The sequence below is a fragment of the Gossypium hirsutum genome, chromosome D08 (genome assembly GCF_007990345.1).
Source record: "Gossypium hirsutum isolate 1008001.06 chromosome D08, Gossypium_hirsutum_v2.1, whole genome shotgun sequence".
Classification (NCBI taxonomy): Eukaryota; Viridiplantae; Streptophyta; class Magnoliopsida; order Malvales; family Malvaceae; genus Gossypium; species Gossypium hirsutum.
This window is the reverse complement of record NC_053444.1, coordinates 3,509,024-3,523,579: the sequence shown is the minus strand read 5'-3', so window position 1 is coordinate 3,523,579 and position 14,556 is coordinate 3,509,024. Positions and strand designations below refer to the sequence as shown.

At 33.3% G+C, this 14,556-nt stretch overlaps 2 protein-coding genes across 3 annotated transcripts; one reads left to right on the top strand and one right to left on the bottom strand.

Moving 5' to 3' along the window:
- Positions 1-352: 352 nt before the first annotated feature.
- Positions 353-8,278, top strand: LOC107937439 (E3 ubiquitin-protein ligase BRE1-like 1). 2 transcript variants are annotated; one of them, XM_016870316.2, is made up of 19 exons: positions 353-927; positions 1,776-1,937; positions 2,078-2,159; positions 2,399-2,629; positions 2,734-2,889; positions 3,248-3,441; positions 3,523-3,606; positions 3,709-3,828; positions 3,932-4,118; positions 4,196-4,356; positions 4,475-4,546; positions 4,646-4,722; positions 5,118-5,312; positions 5,631-5,703; positions 5,788-5,874; positions 6,774-6,911; positions 6,987-7,189; positions 7,284-7,449; positions 7,911-8,278. In XM_016870316.2, the coding sequence occupies exons 1-19, from the start codon at positions 817-819 to the stop codon at positions 8,040-8,042; spliced, it is 2,631 nt and encodes an 876-aa protein (XP_016725805.2). In that variant the 5' UTR covers positions 353-816; the 3' UTR covers positions 8,043-8,278. The 2 variants fall into 2 exon arrangements, with proteins under 2 accessions (XP_016725805.2, XP_040955490.1); XM_041099556.1 differs by lacking the exons at positions 353-927; positions 1,776-1,937 and having other exon boundaries at positions 2,107-2,159; positions 2,344-2,629.
- Positions 8,279-9,915: 1,637 nt separating this feature from the next.
- Positions 9,916-11,568, bottom strand: LOC107937441 (uncharacterized). Its single transcript, XM_016870317.2, has 2 exons — positions 11,000-11,568; positions 9,916-10,899 (listed from the first exon to the last, which is right to left on the bottom strand). Exons 1-2 carry the CDS (start codon positions 11,228-11,230, stop codon positions 10,825-10,827), a joined length of 306 nt encoding a protein of 101 aa, XP_016725806.1. The 5' UTR covers positions 11,231-11,568; the 3' UTR covers positions 9,916-10,824.
- Positions 11,569-14,556: the final 2,988 nt, after the last annotated feature.

Here is a 14,556-nt window from a genome sequence, read left to right as displayed (position 1 = left end):
GGAGCGATGGTTGAAATGGTGGCATTTGACGGAAGTTAGCAGCGTTTTTAAGGGAAAAATTAGTTCTTTGGATTGTTTTCTAGGTTTTTTTTTTAAATTTTGAATTATATTTTTTGAATTCATTAATTCTTAGCATTTTATGACTGGCTAGATATTCCATCAGTGAGAAAAGCTGTATACTTTAAGGACTAAACAATGCATTAAGCCAATTTTTAAATCAGACACGATGAAGGATTGATTTCTTGAATTAAAAGTAAAGAAATTAAATTATAAATTCAAAGAGTATAAGGACTGGAGTCATAATTAAACCTATTTATAATTTATGAGATTCTTCTCCAACAGGCAAACAGCTAAGAAAATCAAGGAATTTATAAAATCAAAGAAGAAAAAACTCCATTTTCACTAAATTTCCAATACTACCCTTCTAACATTCACGAAATTTCAGACAACTCCATTGAATACCCCCTCGACCTCCCTTAGTAATTATTAAATTAGGATTTTTCATTTTCTCGCTGTGTTTTCAGAGAGAGAAAAGTAGGGCGAAAGAAAGTCCAACAAACAACTCTTATTATTATTATTATTATTATTAGAAACCCAATATTGTTGTTTTCGTTACAGTTTCAATAGAACCGGAGGTGATCAAAAGCTTTCAAATTCAGGAATTAGGGTTTTCAAACGGAATTGGTTGGCTAGGGTTTTGTTAAAAAAGACCTTTACTTTAATCTTTAATCTTGGTTTTATTTGGGGGGTGGGTATTGGGATTTGATGCGAAGCACAGGTTGGATTGGGGGTTTGTGAGTTTTGAGGGTGCGCTCAATGGGGAGCACTGGTGAGGCTGGCCGAAAACGGCGTCACTTTAACTCTATACCGCCCACTGCTGTTGCCTCGAAGAAGCAACCATTCTTGCCAATTTCTGAGGAGAAAAAGGTAAGGTCTTAGTTTCCTAAAAAACAACTTTTAGTTTTTAATTTGAAGTATGCAGTGGAATATTTATGCTTGTCTTATTGCTTTTTTCTTTATTAAATTTCAACTCGAAAAAAAAAATCAAAATCACTTAATTCCTGACCTGGTTTTTCTTATGTATCAATCGGAGTTTCTTTTTTAGCATGTTGTTTCTACTTGAATTTTCTTTTATGGAATCAAATCGATGCATGTTGATATAAGGTTTTGACCTAATGATTGGAACTTTAAGCTCTGGTTTGATTTCTGAGGGTTTATTATTATTTAAATGATCATGGATTTGCAGGTTTATTTGCTGCCATTGCCACTTAACCGCCCTTTTGCAGATCTCTTTTAGCTCACTTTAGTAACTATATTGTTTGTAGCCAATCTCCTCAGTATAGTCGTATGCTTTAACACCGTGAATTGCTGGGTCCTCCTCCTATGTGCTCAGGCTTGAATATGAGATATTATTTTTTGTGGAAGAAGATTTTGATTGGGGTATGGACCTATGGATAGGTTAATTGGTCTGTGGAAATTAGCTTTGTTAATTATACGGCACATTTTTTCTTGTCGGCAAGAATTTTATATTATATGAAGTTTCCTTTTCTTTTTCTTTTACCTCTGATTGTATCTGTTTGTGCTTTCGTATTGTGATGTCATTTTGCCTTTGATAGTTGTTTTTATTGGTTGTGTGAATGCTATATTGTGAAATTTTGGGGGAAATAATTCATCTGTCTATGAGTAGGTTGCCAAGTTGAAATGTTATCTTATTATAGCTCATATTATTTGAACCTTCTCCTAATGCCCCCTCCTTTTTTTTTGGCATGATGCAGCTTGATGCTGCAGTTCTACAATTTCAGAATCAAAAGCTTGTACAAAAGTTAGAGGCACAGAAAGTTGAGTGTTCTACCCTTGAGAATAAGTTCCTTCAACTGAAAGAGAAACAAAAGCCATATGATTCTACATTGAAAGCGGTGAATAAATCTTGGGAAGCAGTAAGATCCTGTCCAAACCGTTAGACAATTATATGCTTTTCTGCTGACTAAGAAAAGACTAGAAAAATATTTTACATCTTGTAGACTTTTTCCCCTAGTAAACTGCTTTATGGGAAATTGACATTATTTTTTTACAATAGCTGATTACAGACTTGGAATCAAGGTCCATCCACACAAGAAAATCTAGTGGACAGGATGTTGGACATACTCCAAATGTGAAAGGTGAGAATCTTCTGCCATGCTAAAATTTTTTATTTGTTGTTGTTCTAGCCCCTTGTAATGGAACTGTTAACTTAATACCAAGGACTATGCTTTTATTTTTGTTATAACTTCTAAGGTTGAGCTAAATTTTTGGCAATTCTGATTTATAGGAGTTTTATATGATTCATCCGTTTTCTATCTTTAGGTTTTAATTGTTTGGCAAGTATACTAGCTAAGAAGGCTTTTGCATTTCTATGTAGACGGGCCTCCATCCTATACTGAGAATGCTTTTCTTAGCCGACTTATGGAGACAGGTGCGACTGAAAGTTCCTCTTCCAATAATTGCACAGAGCAGATTAAAGAAGATAGAGAACATACCGTTTCTGCAAAGACTGGGAACATTTTAAACAATATAATAGTTGCCATTGATGACCTGTGGTGCCTGAAGGATGGGTTATATGCTGCAGTTCGGAAGGAGCTTCAGAACGATGGTACATGCTTAGTAGGAAGTTTATATTGTGTACAACATAATATTTCCCATTTTACCCCCTCGAGTTGTTGATCAGTTAACTGTATGCATGTCTATTTATGCTAGGCTCATGCAGGCAGCTGGCAGAACTAGAATCAGAAGTTAAGAATTTGAGATTCGCAATAGCTGATGTTCATTTGAATCACAGATCTTTGGCAAGGGAATTGCAGAGCCATAGAGATATTGATGCGAAAAATAAAGCTGAACTTAAACGTCTGAAAGGTAACTTCCATATGTGATCAGAATTGGTCTTGTTAAGAAGTGGTAACAACACTATCAGTTGCCTCCTAAGCAGAATTCGTTTGCTTCTTAACTCATTTATGATATATTAATCTTGCATTTATGTGGTAGCATGAACAAAAATCAGTATGCATGCCATATATTTTTGAAAATTTATGTAATCCACGCAATTCTTTCACCTTAGACAACTCTCTCCCTCTATTGCTATGGATGAACTAATCACTGGGTGTTAACCCTTTCCTTGGGGCCCAAATGCCAGTTAATTATCAAGATATGAAATGTCATTATAGAATCTGTAAGTTTGACCGCCATTGTTTGCTCTGTTTTTTTTTTTTTGAAGGTGAATTGGAGAGTGCAGTTGCGGAACTGCAGGAAAGTAACTGCAAATTGGCAACTCTTAAAGCAGAGAGAGATGCAACAAAAGGGGCATTTTTTCCTGTCTTAAACCTTGGCAGTAAGCATGTTTCTGGTGACAAAGTCAAAGATAAGCATATAGATCTGCATGAAATGGAGTCTGCCCTTAAGGAGCTGTTGGTAATTCCTTTTTTCCTTTTGAGTTATCTTGTGAAATTTCTAAAACTGAAAGTTGATGCAATGATCTATTTGAGCTGCCAGGAACAAGCTTCTTCCCGACTGACAGAGCTAAAAGGTCTTCATGAAGAAAGAATTCAAATATTACAGCGGTTATCAAATTTGCAGGTTTGCTCTTTTAAGATATTATATTTTTCTTTTTCCTATATTTCTGACAGGCAGGTCTACTTATTCAGTTGTATAATTTGAATGGGGATTTCTAATTGACAGAACGCATTGAAGAGTGTAAAGTGTATTTCTTCTTCCAAAGTGTACCTTTTGGTGAGAGATCAACTAGAAAAATCCAAGTCAGAAGTTTTCCTCCATCAAGATTTATTTGAGAAACTACAGGTTGTTACTGGTCGGTAGTTTCATTTATGCCTTTTTTGTCTGTAATTTTACAGAGGACCTCCAATGCCTATGCTAACTATAATGTCCCTCCTAAACCTTTTAGGTTGAGAAAGATAACCTGGCTTGGAGAGAAAAGGAGTTGAGCATAAAGAATGATATAGCTGATGTTTTTCAGAGATCATTGGCAGTTGCTAATTCTAGAGCTTCTCATCTTGGGGCAGAGATACAGCGACAAGTTGATGAAAGAAAGAGGATTGAAGCTAAGCTGGAAGAGGCATCTAGAGAACCAGGTAGGAACATATCTGTTGTTTTCATCTTATAGCTATTCTTTTGCTGAATATTAGCTTAAAATACATTTAAATTTCAGGAAGAACGGAAATAATTGCAGACTTTAAAAGCTTGCTTTCTTCATTTCCCGAGGCAATGAGTTCGATGCAGAGCCAATTAGGGAAGTACAAAGAGGCTGCTGTGGATATTCATTCTCTCCGGGCTGACGTGCTATCTCTTTCCAGCATTCTCGATAGGAAGGTTTGTACTTTTTATAAGTTGACTGGTTATTCCTGTTGTTGCTTTAAGGGATTAAAGATCCTCTTTTCTTTTTGCCTGATGGAATTGTAACAATTTCTAAAAAATTATTTATGAACAGGCCAAAGAGATAGAGAATTTATCTGTCAGATCTACTGACCAAGTTACTCAGATGCATAAGTTGCAAGCCATGGTATGATTGGTTATCGGCACTTATCATTCTCCATGCTTATTTTTTCACGGAGAAGGAAAATCTATGTTTAGATTTTGTTTTGCTTTTCTTTTATTACAGGTACAGGATTTGAAGGACAGTGATGGGGAATTGAAATTGATATTGGAGATGTATAGACGTGAGTTCACTGATTCAAGGTCAGATTCAATAAACAAGATGTGTTCTTTATAATCTTCTGCAGTGAATTCTAATCTGATTCAATACACTTAATTTACTTTTTAATCCATGGAAAATTCTGGACACCTGATCAATCTTTAAGATATCTCTCACTAAAGTCCTCCCTCCAGTGCTGCTGGAAGTTAGACTAAGCATCAGATTCTTCTGTAATGTAACTTTGTTCTTTTACTGGAAATTTTAATGAGCTGAGGTGCAAGAGAATGCCAGCTTATCTTATGTTATACTGGTTATGATATTCTACCTCTGGTTATGTTGCGTTATGTATTGAAGTGTTGATCTTGCTACCCTCAATTGGGTTCTTCTTGATGCATAGTTACAGGTTCTTACTTTTTTTTATCCTTTTCCATGATTGCAGCGATATTTTGGAAGCAAGAGATTCAGAATTCAAGGCATGGGCTCATGTTCAAAGTTTGAAATCCGGCCTTGATGAGCATAATTTGGAATTACGTGTTAAGACAGCTAATGAAGCTGAAGCGATATCCCAGCAAAAGTTGGCTGCTGCCGAAGCTGAAATTGCTGAGTTGCGACACAAATTGGAGGCTTCTAAGAGGTTATAGTTTACTTGTTTCTTTTTCTTTATATTAGATTACCTTTTGATGTCACTGATTCAGGTTTATTATTTTAATATACCTTTTCTTTCTGGAAGCGGATTTTGCCTAGATCTCTGCAAGCCTGCTGCTATTCGTAAAATGTTTATTTGATGTGCCTAGAGAATTCCACCACACATTATTCTGTTAAAATTCTCATTACCAGAATGTAGATGTATTGGAAATTGTGTAGCTGGTATTTATGTTGTTGCTACCTTCATTTATCAAACAATGGGTTTACAAGAAGCAAGTGAAAAGTGTTAATTATGCTGTTATTTCAGGGATAAATCTAGGCTTACTGATTCTTTAAAAGCCAAAATTGAAGAAAATGAGGCTTACTTATCTGAAATAGAGGTTAGCTTCTTGTCATTTAGTCTTGGCTCTGCCTTTGGTACTTTCGTGATGTTTTCATGACACTATTAGTTTGGTTTTCCTCAGTCAATTGGACAGGCATATGATGATATGCAAACTCAAAACCAGCAGCTATTGCAGCAAATTACTGAAAGAGATGACTATAACATCAAGGTAATCAATTATTTGGTTTATGATATTCAGAGATCCGTTGAAAATTTATTCACTAGCATCATTGTACCCTTTTCTTTTCTTCTCTTTTATTTTCTTCCTTTTTTGCTGCTTACTGCCATAAAACGATGGTCTCTCGATAAGTTTTCTGTAACTATGCTGTTATGCTGGCTAGTTATAAATTGATTTTGTATAACTCTGCCTTTTTTAAAACCTCAAGCATCCAGTTGTCACTAGCTACCACTGCCAGCCATGTACTTAGAGGTGAACGGTTCTTCAGATACTCATAGATGTTTGATCATGGAATAGAAATTTTTACTTGGTAACCAATCACAGAAACTAACAATCATCATTTCCCTTGAGTTAAACATGAGGAGATAGAACTTGGGAGCTGGGTTCTGTTCTTGGTCTCCATTTGGGTGTTAGTTGTTGGTATGAAGATTCATAAATATTCTCTTTGGCTGGTCATCTGATATGATTGGTTGGACTTGTGATAACTAAGTGCCCATATTCATTAATGTAAAATTTTATTGAGATTTCATTTATTTTTGGCAGGCACCGAGATTTTTGAATAGCCTAACTCCTCCAATTATATCAAGGATGAGGGTTTTATTGGCCCAAACATTACTGAAATTTGCAAAAATAAAAAATGAAGTTGATCTTGTAATTTTAATTTAAAGACAGATGAATTTACTTATCATGAAACTGGAGGAGCAATTAATGCCTTCGGTTTTATTATGACCTATTCTTGTAAAGGACATTGGGCATCTAGGTTCGATATTCTATTTCTTGATATTTACCTTCATGTAGAGAACTTCTACTTGTAGAGCCTCCATGATCCTTTGTCACTATTGTATATTTTCTCCTAGAACTTGATTTTACTTTAATGGTGTCCTTTTCAGCTTGTTTTGGAAGGTTTGAGGGCAAAACAGCTTCAGGACACTCTACTCTTGGAGAAACATAACATGGAGAAAGAGATTCAGCAAGCCAGCACATCCCTTGATTTTTATAATATGAAAGCTGCAAGAATCGAGGATCAGGTATGATTATGAACTAGGTATTTTATATGAAATAAACTATTAAAGGCATTCAAGTATTGACAATTCCTTTTGCAGCTGAGGTTTTGCTCAGACCAGGTTCAGAAACTTGGAGAAGAAAGATTTCAAAAGTCAGTTTCATTGGAAAATACGCAAAAGCGATTGTCAGATATGAGAAGATCCTCTCATCAAGCAAAGGAGTCACTGGAGGACTCGCAATTGAAGATTGAGAAAAGTCGAGCGGCATTAGTGGAGTTGCAGATTGAAATAGAGAGAGAAAGGTAATAGAATTCATTGGTCCTTTTATGTTTCCCTGTTTTCTTAATGCATAGGGTGAATTCATGTATGTTTTTCTGCATGTCATTCATTTATTAGGTTTAAAAAGAAAAGACTTGAGGAAGAATTGGAAGTAGCGAGAAGAAAGGTCGTACATCTTCGAGCGAAGACAGAAGGGAACTTGATGGTTGAAAGGCTTCAACAAGAACTTAGAGAGTACAGAGAAATACTGAAGTGCAGTATCTGTCTTGACAGACCAAAAGAGGTAAGTTTGATTATGATCTAGTATTTCAAGGTAGCAGTTCTTCAACTAGGCCCTTCAGTGTTTTAGTTTGAGCTCTTGTTCTCATTTCCTGACAATTGAATAGGATGCTTCTGTGCCATTTGACTACATTAAGAATGGTTTTGTACCTGTTACTTAGAGAAGAAATACTTCATAACATGTAGCCTATGTTGCTTTCCTCATTTTCCTTGAATTACCTTTGTCCGACACCAGTATCTGAAACATATTACGGTGTCAGTATGATTCTCCAAGTATATGGAAAAACTTAGAAAAATTGGCCATACTTGTGTTGGGCACATGCCCCTATCTGACACACACTCCCAAGTTCAAGTAACATAGCATATAGCTATGGCTTGTTCAATTCTGTTTTGGACACTGTTTTTTATTTGGCCTGTTTTCTCCATCTATTTCCAAATTTGCTTATAGATTATTCCGTTCTTCAGGTTGTTATTACAAAATGCTACCATCTCTTCTGCAACCCTTGTGTGCATAAAATCACCGAAAGTCGTCACCGCAAGTGTCCGGTTTGTGCTGCAAGCTTTGGTGCCAATGATGTTAAACCTGTTTATATCTGATTTAGGAGCTCTCATCAGAACTGGTTATCCATGAGATTCGACCCACATCTCACATGCTTGCACTGTCACCACACATATGAACACTCACAGGTTCCATGTATTGTTGTTTTAGAGTTGTTAGAAAAGAATCTAGACTGGAACTAGAGGTTTCCTATCCGTTTGGTCAGTGCAGATCCTCACAACATTTGCTTGTTTGGTTCCAAGTTGATTGGACTTAATTCTACAGTATTTTATGATGTTTGCCTCTTCATTTAACTGCCTGGAGCCACTGGAATCTTTCAAGTTACTGTTTGCAGATTATTCAGAATTGATCAAATTCTGTATTCTGCTGAAACCTTTTGGAGCATTACTCAAAAGTTTTTGGGCTGCACAGATTTTAGTAGAACATTTTAGTATTATTTGTTTTCTTTTCATTTTTTCTTTATATATATATTAATGGTAGTTTATGACAGTTACATGTTGAAGGAAAATAGTCTTCTATTTCTTTTATTTATTGTGGAGGAAGATTATAGTTATAGTAGCCATTATAAGGCCTTTTGAAATTAACGAGTTTGATTTTGCTTGTGTTTCTCTAGGTAGGGGACTAATGAGAATGATTGAATCATGAGACTTACTGTTGTATCCGTCTCATGTTTATAAATATATATTGCTGTGCCGTAATTGTATTCAAAATATAATATATTTATATAAATTTTGATATGTTGGCAATTCAAACATTGAGACGTTAGTGCATTTATGTTGTTAATGTTATTATTTTGGTACCCAGTTTTATATCTTATTTTAGCTATTTGTGTATTTGTTCTTGCTATGGTGGCAGACTCCACTTTAAATGCCAAATACATTACAATTTTCAAAGGGATTTGTAGGGTTATGAACAAATATAGGAAGCAACAGCGTCAGAATTATCTGGTATTTTATCAAGTGCTGCATCGTACAAATAAAGCTTTGGACCGGAAACATAACAAGCAGTCGCCTCAGCATGGTATGGACTTTTTTTTACCTACTTTACCCAAGCCCAGCCCGGATCAACCTAAGCTGGCTTATATTCTCATATTAATATTTATATACATCTATAATTAAGTTGTAACAATAACATTTTGTTGTTATTAAATACCAACTTGGGTCAGGAATCTCAGGATAGATTGGTTCGAATTTGTAAAATCTGTTCAAGACCCAAGTTGTATGAGCCGAATTGGTAATTTAATTCTTGAGCAGATCTCTGTTAAATGAGATTACTTATTATTATTTGATCCAAACCTAGAATAAGTGTCAACACTATGATGTAGGTTGAATCCCCGTTGTCGACTCATTGGCCAGGGGCGTTCACCCTACATACAATCTGTGAGTTCTAGTTTGGTCAAGGGTGTTCAACCTACATACAATCTCTGAGTTCTAGTTTGGCCAAGGGTGTTCACCCTACATACAACTGAGTTCTAGTCACAGGGATTGCCTGCTTGTGGTGTGTGATTTTTAAGTTTCCCCCTTTGTTGTCTCCACCCTGATTCAAAACCTGGATTTTATAGGGTATAAGATGTGAACCAGGCCTTGGATGCCAAGGTTTGTGAAAAAATACAATGAAGCATATTCTCCGTCTTGGAACCAACCAACATTGTGAAAACAGTGTGCCTTGGCATTTATGTGAACTAATAATACAAGGAGCCTACCAAGAGATTATTACTCTTTTCCATCACCAAAAGGAAATTGGAAACCTCAACAGCGCAATTGAATGTGGTAACGAACATTAGAACAATTAAATTTGTAATATCAAGCTTGTGAGGAATTATAACCGAGCAACCTTACCCCGTAGAGTAAAATGAAGAACAAATAACAATGAGCACCAACATCAATTTAGAAACAAGTTGAGCAATATTCATGTTATAAATGTATTTATATTCTGAGATCTACCTTTGAATTCAAGTAACATGGATTTTAACATATTAGCTAGCAACATGGGCAAAGCATCTCGAAAGGACAAGAAACAATCTCAAAAGAAAATCAGCCCAGGGAAAGACCCCCTCGGCAATGGGTACGAACACTTCTCTAAACAGAGAAGCCATACCCAAACAAGACACCAAAGGTCGCCAAAGAAAAACCCAAAAAAGAAGACAAATCGATTTCCTCAAGGAGGAGAGGATATCAAATCCCCAAGGGTGCAGTCATTCAGTATGAAATCCAAATGCATTTGAGAACCAAAACCAAAGGCTTTTCACATCCAAGGCAAGAAGGTGTGTAAAGCTCTTCAACAGAGTGACATCATGCTAGTCCAAAACCATCTTCCAGCAACAATGAGACCTCAAGCGGCAGCCGGCAACACCACAAAGACCAGAAGGCATGGGAAACAAAAAGAGAGAGCATTTACGGGAGAGCCTCCACCAGAGGAAGGAGACTACACAGCGCCAGGCGGTGCTAGCTAGGTCTTCGATGATTTGGGTGCTCCAATAGTATATATGAAACAGTTCAACAGACAGCTAAATTGCATATGATTCTAAATAATTTTTGAAGCAATTTGTTAAGGTTGCCATTGCAATTCTATGTTCAGCACTGGATTACATCTTTTCTATCAGGTTAGGGTTGAGTATTAGACATGTCCTTTCCATTACAAGCTATCCTCAAGTCTCTTAACAATTTAGTTATTGAGACTGAATGACAAAGATTGAGAGTCTAAAAGCTAATTGTTCGATTATTATGATAAAGATTATAGATTTTCCAAACTGAAAAAAATAAATCTAAGAAAGATGTAAACTAGAAAAGACCTTGAAAACAGAAAGGGCAAAAAAGGGACTCATTTGTCGCCTGTCCTCGGCCGAATTCCAAGTCCACTTCTTATACTTGCAGCCACACCCATCAGATCTTCGACCTATTTAAAAAATGGAAATCACAAAAACGAAAATTTAAGTACAATAATGAGATGTTGAGCGTGAAAATTTGAAAGACATGGAGAATGAATAAAGATTTACTTTGTGAATGCCGGAGGCTTTTAGGAAAGCGACGGATGCAGAGGCGGAGGCGCCAAGGAACAGAGAAGCTACGGCAAAGGCTTTTAAGGGCATGAAACGATGGTCGCCGGTATAACCTCTCCGATAAGAAGATACTGCCCAACCCAACTGGGATACACTTGCTATGGCCCAATACCAGTGGCTGTTTATGAGGATTTTATCATTATCGCCGCCGTTCTCCGCCGTCTCCATTTCTGAGCTGCTTTTCTCCGACTGCTTACTTAATTGGGGATTATTATTTGGACTCTTCGTTTCTGGGTTCTGCCTAGGCTTAGGGATTTCTCCCCTGAACTTGGTGCTCTAATTACATTTTCATTTTCAAAAATTAAAAATTTTAGTACTTTGATAATAAATATTAAAAATTAATTAATTGAACTATTAATAAATATCAAATAATATTTATAACTCAAGTTCCATACTTATTGAGCTGAACAATAAAATTTTATTTTTTACATTTTAAACACTTATTTTTTGGTTAAATTTTAGTAGTAATCTTTTTACTATGCATGAGTTTTGAATCTAGTTCTTCTACTTTAATTTGATCATATTTAGTCCATATACTTTTTAAAAATTTTGTAATTTTAGCCATGGTCAAACAGTATTTATTAAATTCGTTAAGTCTTGTTATTTTTAAAAATTTTATCTGAAAAACATAGTATCAAATATTAGGGGTGAAGCTAGAAAATTTTTTTAGGGGCCGAAATTAAATTATAATTTTTACGATAGTAGAAATGAGATTTCACCATTTTAATAGCTTATATCTTTATAATTTTTAAAGGATTAAATCAAATTTTTATCATTTTTAGAGGAGGTCAAAGTATAATTTTGTCTTTACTAATTTAAAATTTTAAAAATGTTAAAGGGTCTAAATGAAAAATTTTCCATTTTAGAAGGGCCGGAGCCCCTACCGACCCCCCTAGTTACGCTACTATCACATATGTAATGTTATGTCAACTTATTATTTTCATATATTACTCAGAAAAAACAATTAATGTATTTGATGGCGGACATTCGGAATAAATTATATCTATAACTTTATGCATCATTCATGACTAACAGTAAAATCTATCCAAATAGATTTAATTATTTTCATTTGAATCAAGATTGAAATTTTAAATTTCGAAAAGAATAAAAATTCAAAAAATATAAAAACTGTTATAAATATTTTATGAAGTGGATGTCCATCATGATTAAAATAAAGTTTTGATGTACTTTAAATTCTAATAGTTATTAGAATTAAATCTCTACTTCTTTTATACTTCTTATGCCTATAAAAAGAGACTTTAATGAAGCATTGTAATTATTCATTTGATTAATAAAGTACATTCTCTGTTGCTTTTATATTTTATTTGATCTTTATTCTCTCCATCTCTATTTATTTTATAACATGTTATTAGTACGATGATTCTCTATTTTTTTCAAAATCTTTCAAAGTTGTCCAATAGATCAAATTCTTTTTCACCTTAAACTTTCACCCTTACAACTTCATCTTCGAGATGTTGAAGGATTTAATCTCAAAATAGATTATGGTTCTTATTCCTGATCTTTGATTTATTGTACAAGCATGGGTAAAGTATAGATTTGGTAAGAATTTTTTATATTTCGACCATTTTTTTTTCAATTAAGGTATGACTACTAATAATTTTTATTTGACATAAATTCACATTCTGATGGTATTTGATTTTTAGATTTCTAGGTTAAATTTTTTATGTAAAAGATATAATTGCTTATTAGATATGTTTGCTATTAATATGGTATGTTTTCTCTATTTTTTTGGTAAATCATTCTTTTTGAAGTTTTTTTTAATTAAGTTATATTATGCATAATATTTAGATGTTTAAAAATTTAATTATTAAATATTTTTGAAATTTTATTAAAATTATGGTGGAAAGTGTTATTAACCTACTATTGTTGATTAAAGGGAAATTTGATACGGTCTATTAAGTCTTATTAACTTGCTAATGTTGAATGATTGTATGGTATCTTTTAAATTGAACTTATAAATATTTTATTAGAGCAAGATAATATTTTATAATATATATGTGGTATTGAAATTTGGTATAATGTGTATCAAAAATTTTTCAATCATCGTATACCAAAATTTTGATTGTTTATTAAATTATTTTACTATTAGATTATAAATGTTATTACAAAGACAAAGTTGTATTACTACTCGTGATAATAGTCAATGTGATGACGATGATGTTAAAGATCTTCAGGTATATTTTACTATATTTTATTTATTATATCATATTTATTATAATTGAAAATAATCGTGACAACACGAATGAATAGATTTTGATTTGAAATCTACGTATGTTTACGATAGTGATTATGAAATAAAAAAATCAATAGAGACGTTTAGAAGTCTATCCTACTAGAGTTATTGCATTCCTTGAAGTGAATGCAAATATAAAAATAAAAATAAAAAATATACTCACAGACCACTAAAAGTGGGAACATAATAATAAATAAAAGAACAATGAGAATTCTCAAGATTACTTTTCAAAGAGTAAAAATAACTTATGTTATCAATGTGATTTGAAAGATTATTGGCCACATATGTGGCGTATGCCCAAATATTTTGTTTCTGTTAATATTCTTTGAGGAATGATATAAAAATGTAGTAATGAATTTTATCATTACATGTAGAAAATATTTATTTTATTTGGTATTGAAGCAAATAAATATTATTCAAATATTTGATAGTACAAAATTAGTTGAGTGCTTCAAAAGAGCTAATATATCAATATCTAAAAGCACAAAATTTGTGATGGTTACTGCATTACTTTTAAAATATATTTGTAATGAATCTCATATTAAGATTGTGAATGAGGAAAATATTATATTTCATATGAATAAAAAAAAGGGATTGGGTTATTAATTTATATTTATTTTATAATTTTTGTGATATTCTTTTACAAAATATTTGACTGTAAAATATCTACTTCTGAGCAATAAAATATGATAATTTTATCTAAAGCTCGTTATGGTTAGATGCACATAAAGTTACAATTTTTTAAAAACTGTGAGTATAACTCTACATATTCAGAATAAGTTTTCATTAAAATTACGTGGAAAAATATTACTGATGAGAACTTGTAAAAGAGAAAACTTATGTATGAAAAGTCATTAGTTATGTACCTCTTGTAAATAAGATTCACTCTCAAAGTTTGCTATTAATAGATTTTTGGGCATTTGAAGATTTTGGGATATTATCTGAAGTGAATATTGCATATAATTATTTGAAATTATATTTATTGACTTAGTAGCATTATAGACTTCATATTGATTTATGCATTTCTAGTAGTAAATGTCACAATAGTACTTATATGTGGATACAAATTAAAATAAATGATAATAAATTATCAATTTGTTACAATTTAGTACAATTGAAATACATGTTAAAGTAAATTAGAAGTTTACTAATACAAATGTATTTACTATTTGGCGTGACCAGTTAGACCATCCTGGATCATATATGATGTGAAAATTAATTGAGAATTTATATGGACATT

Excerpts from the sequence above, each read along its gene's own strand:
- LOC107937441 (XM_016870317.2), bottom strand. The coding sequence starts at position 11,230 with ATGGAGACGGCGGAGAACGGCGGCGATAATGATAAAATCCTCATAAAC. Across the intron at positions 10,900-10,999 it reads AAGCCTCCGGCATTCACAAA|GTCGAAGATCTGATGGGTGT; the intron begins GTAAATCTTTAT and ends TTTTTTAAATAG.
- LOC107937439 (XM_016870316.2), top strand. The coding sequence starts at position 817 with ATGGGGAGCACTGGTGAGGCTGGCCGAAAACGGCGTCACTTTAACTCT. Across the intron at positions 2,630-2,733 it reads GAAGGAGCTTCAGAACGATG|GCTCATGCAGGCAGCTGGCA; the intron begins GTACATGCTTAG and ends TATTTATGCTAG. Across the intron at positions 6,912-6,986 it reads CTGCAAGAATCGAGGATCAG|CTGAGGTTTTGCTCAGACCA; the intron begins GTATGATTATGA and ends TTCCTTTTGCAG.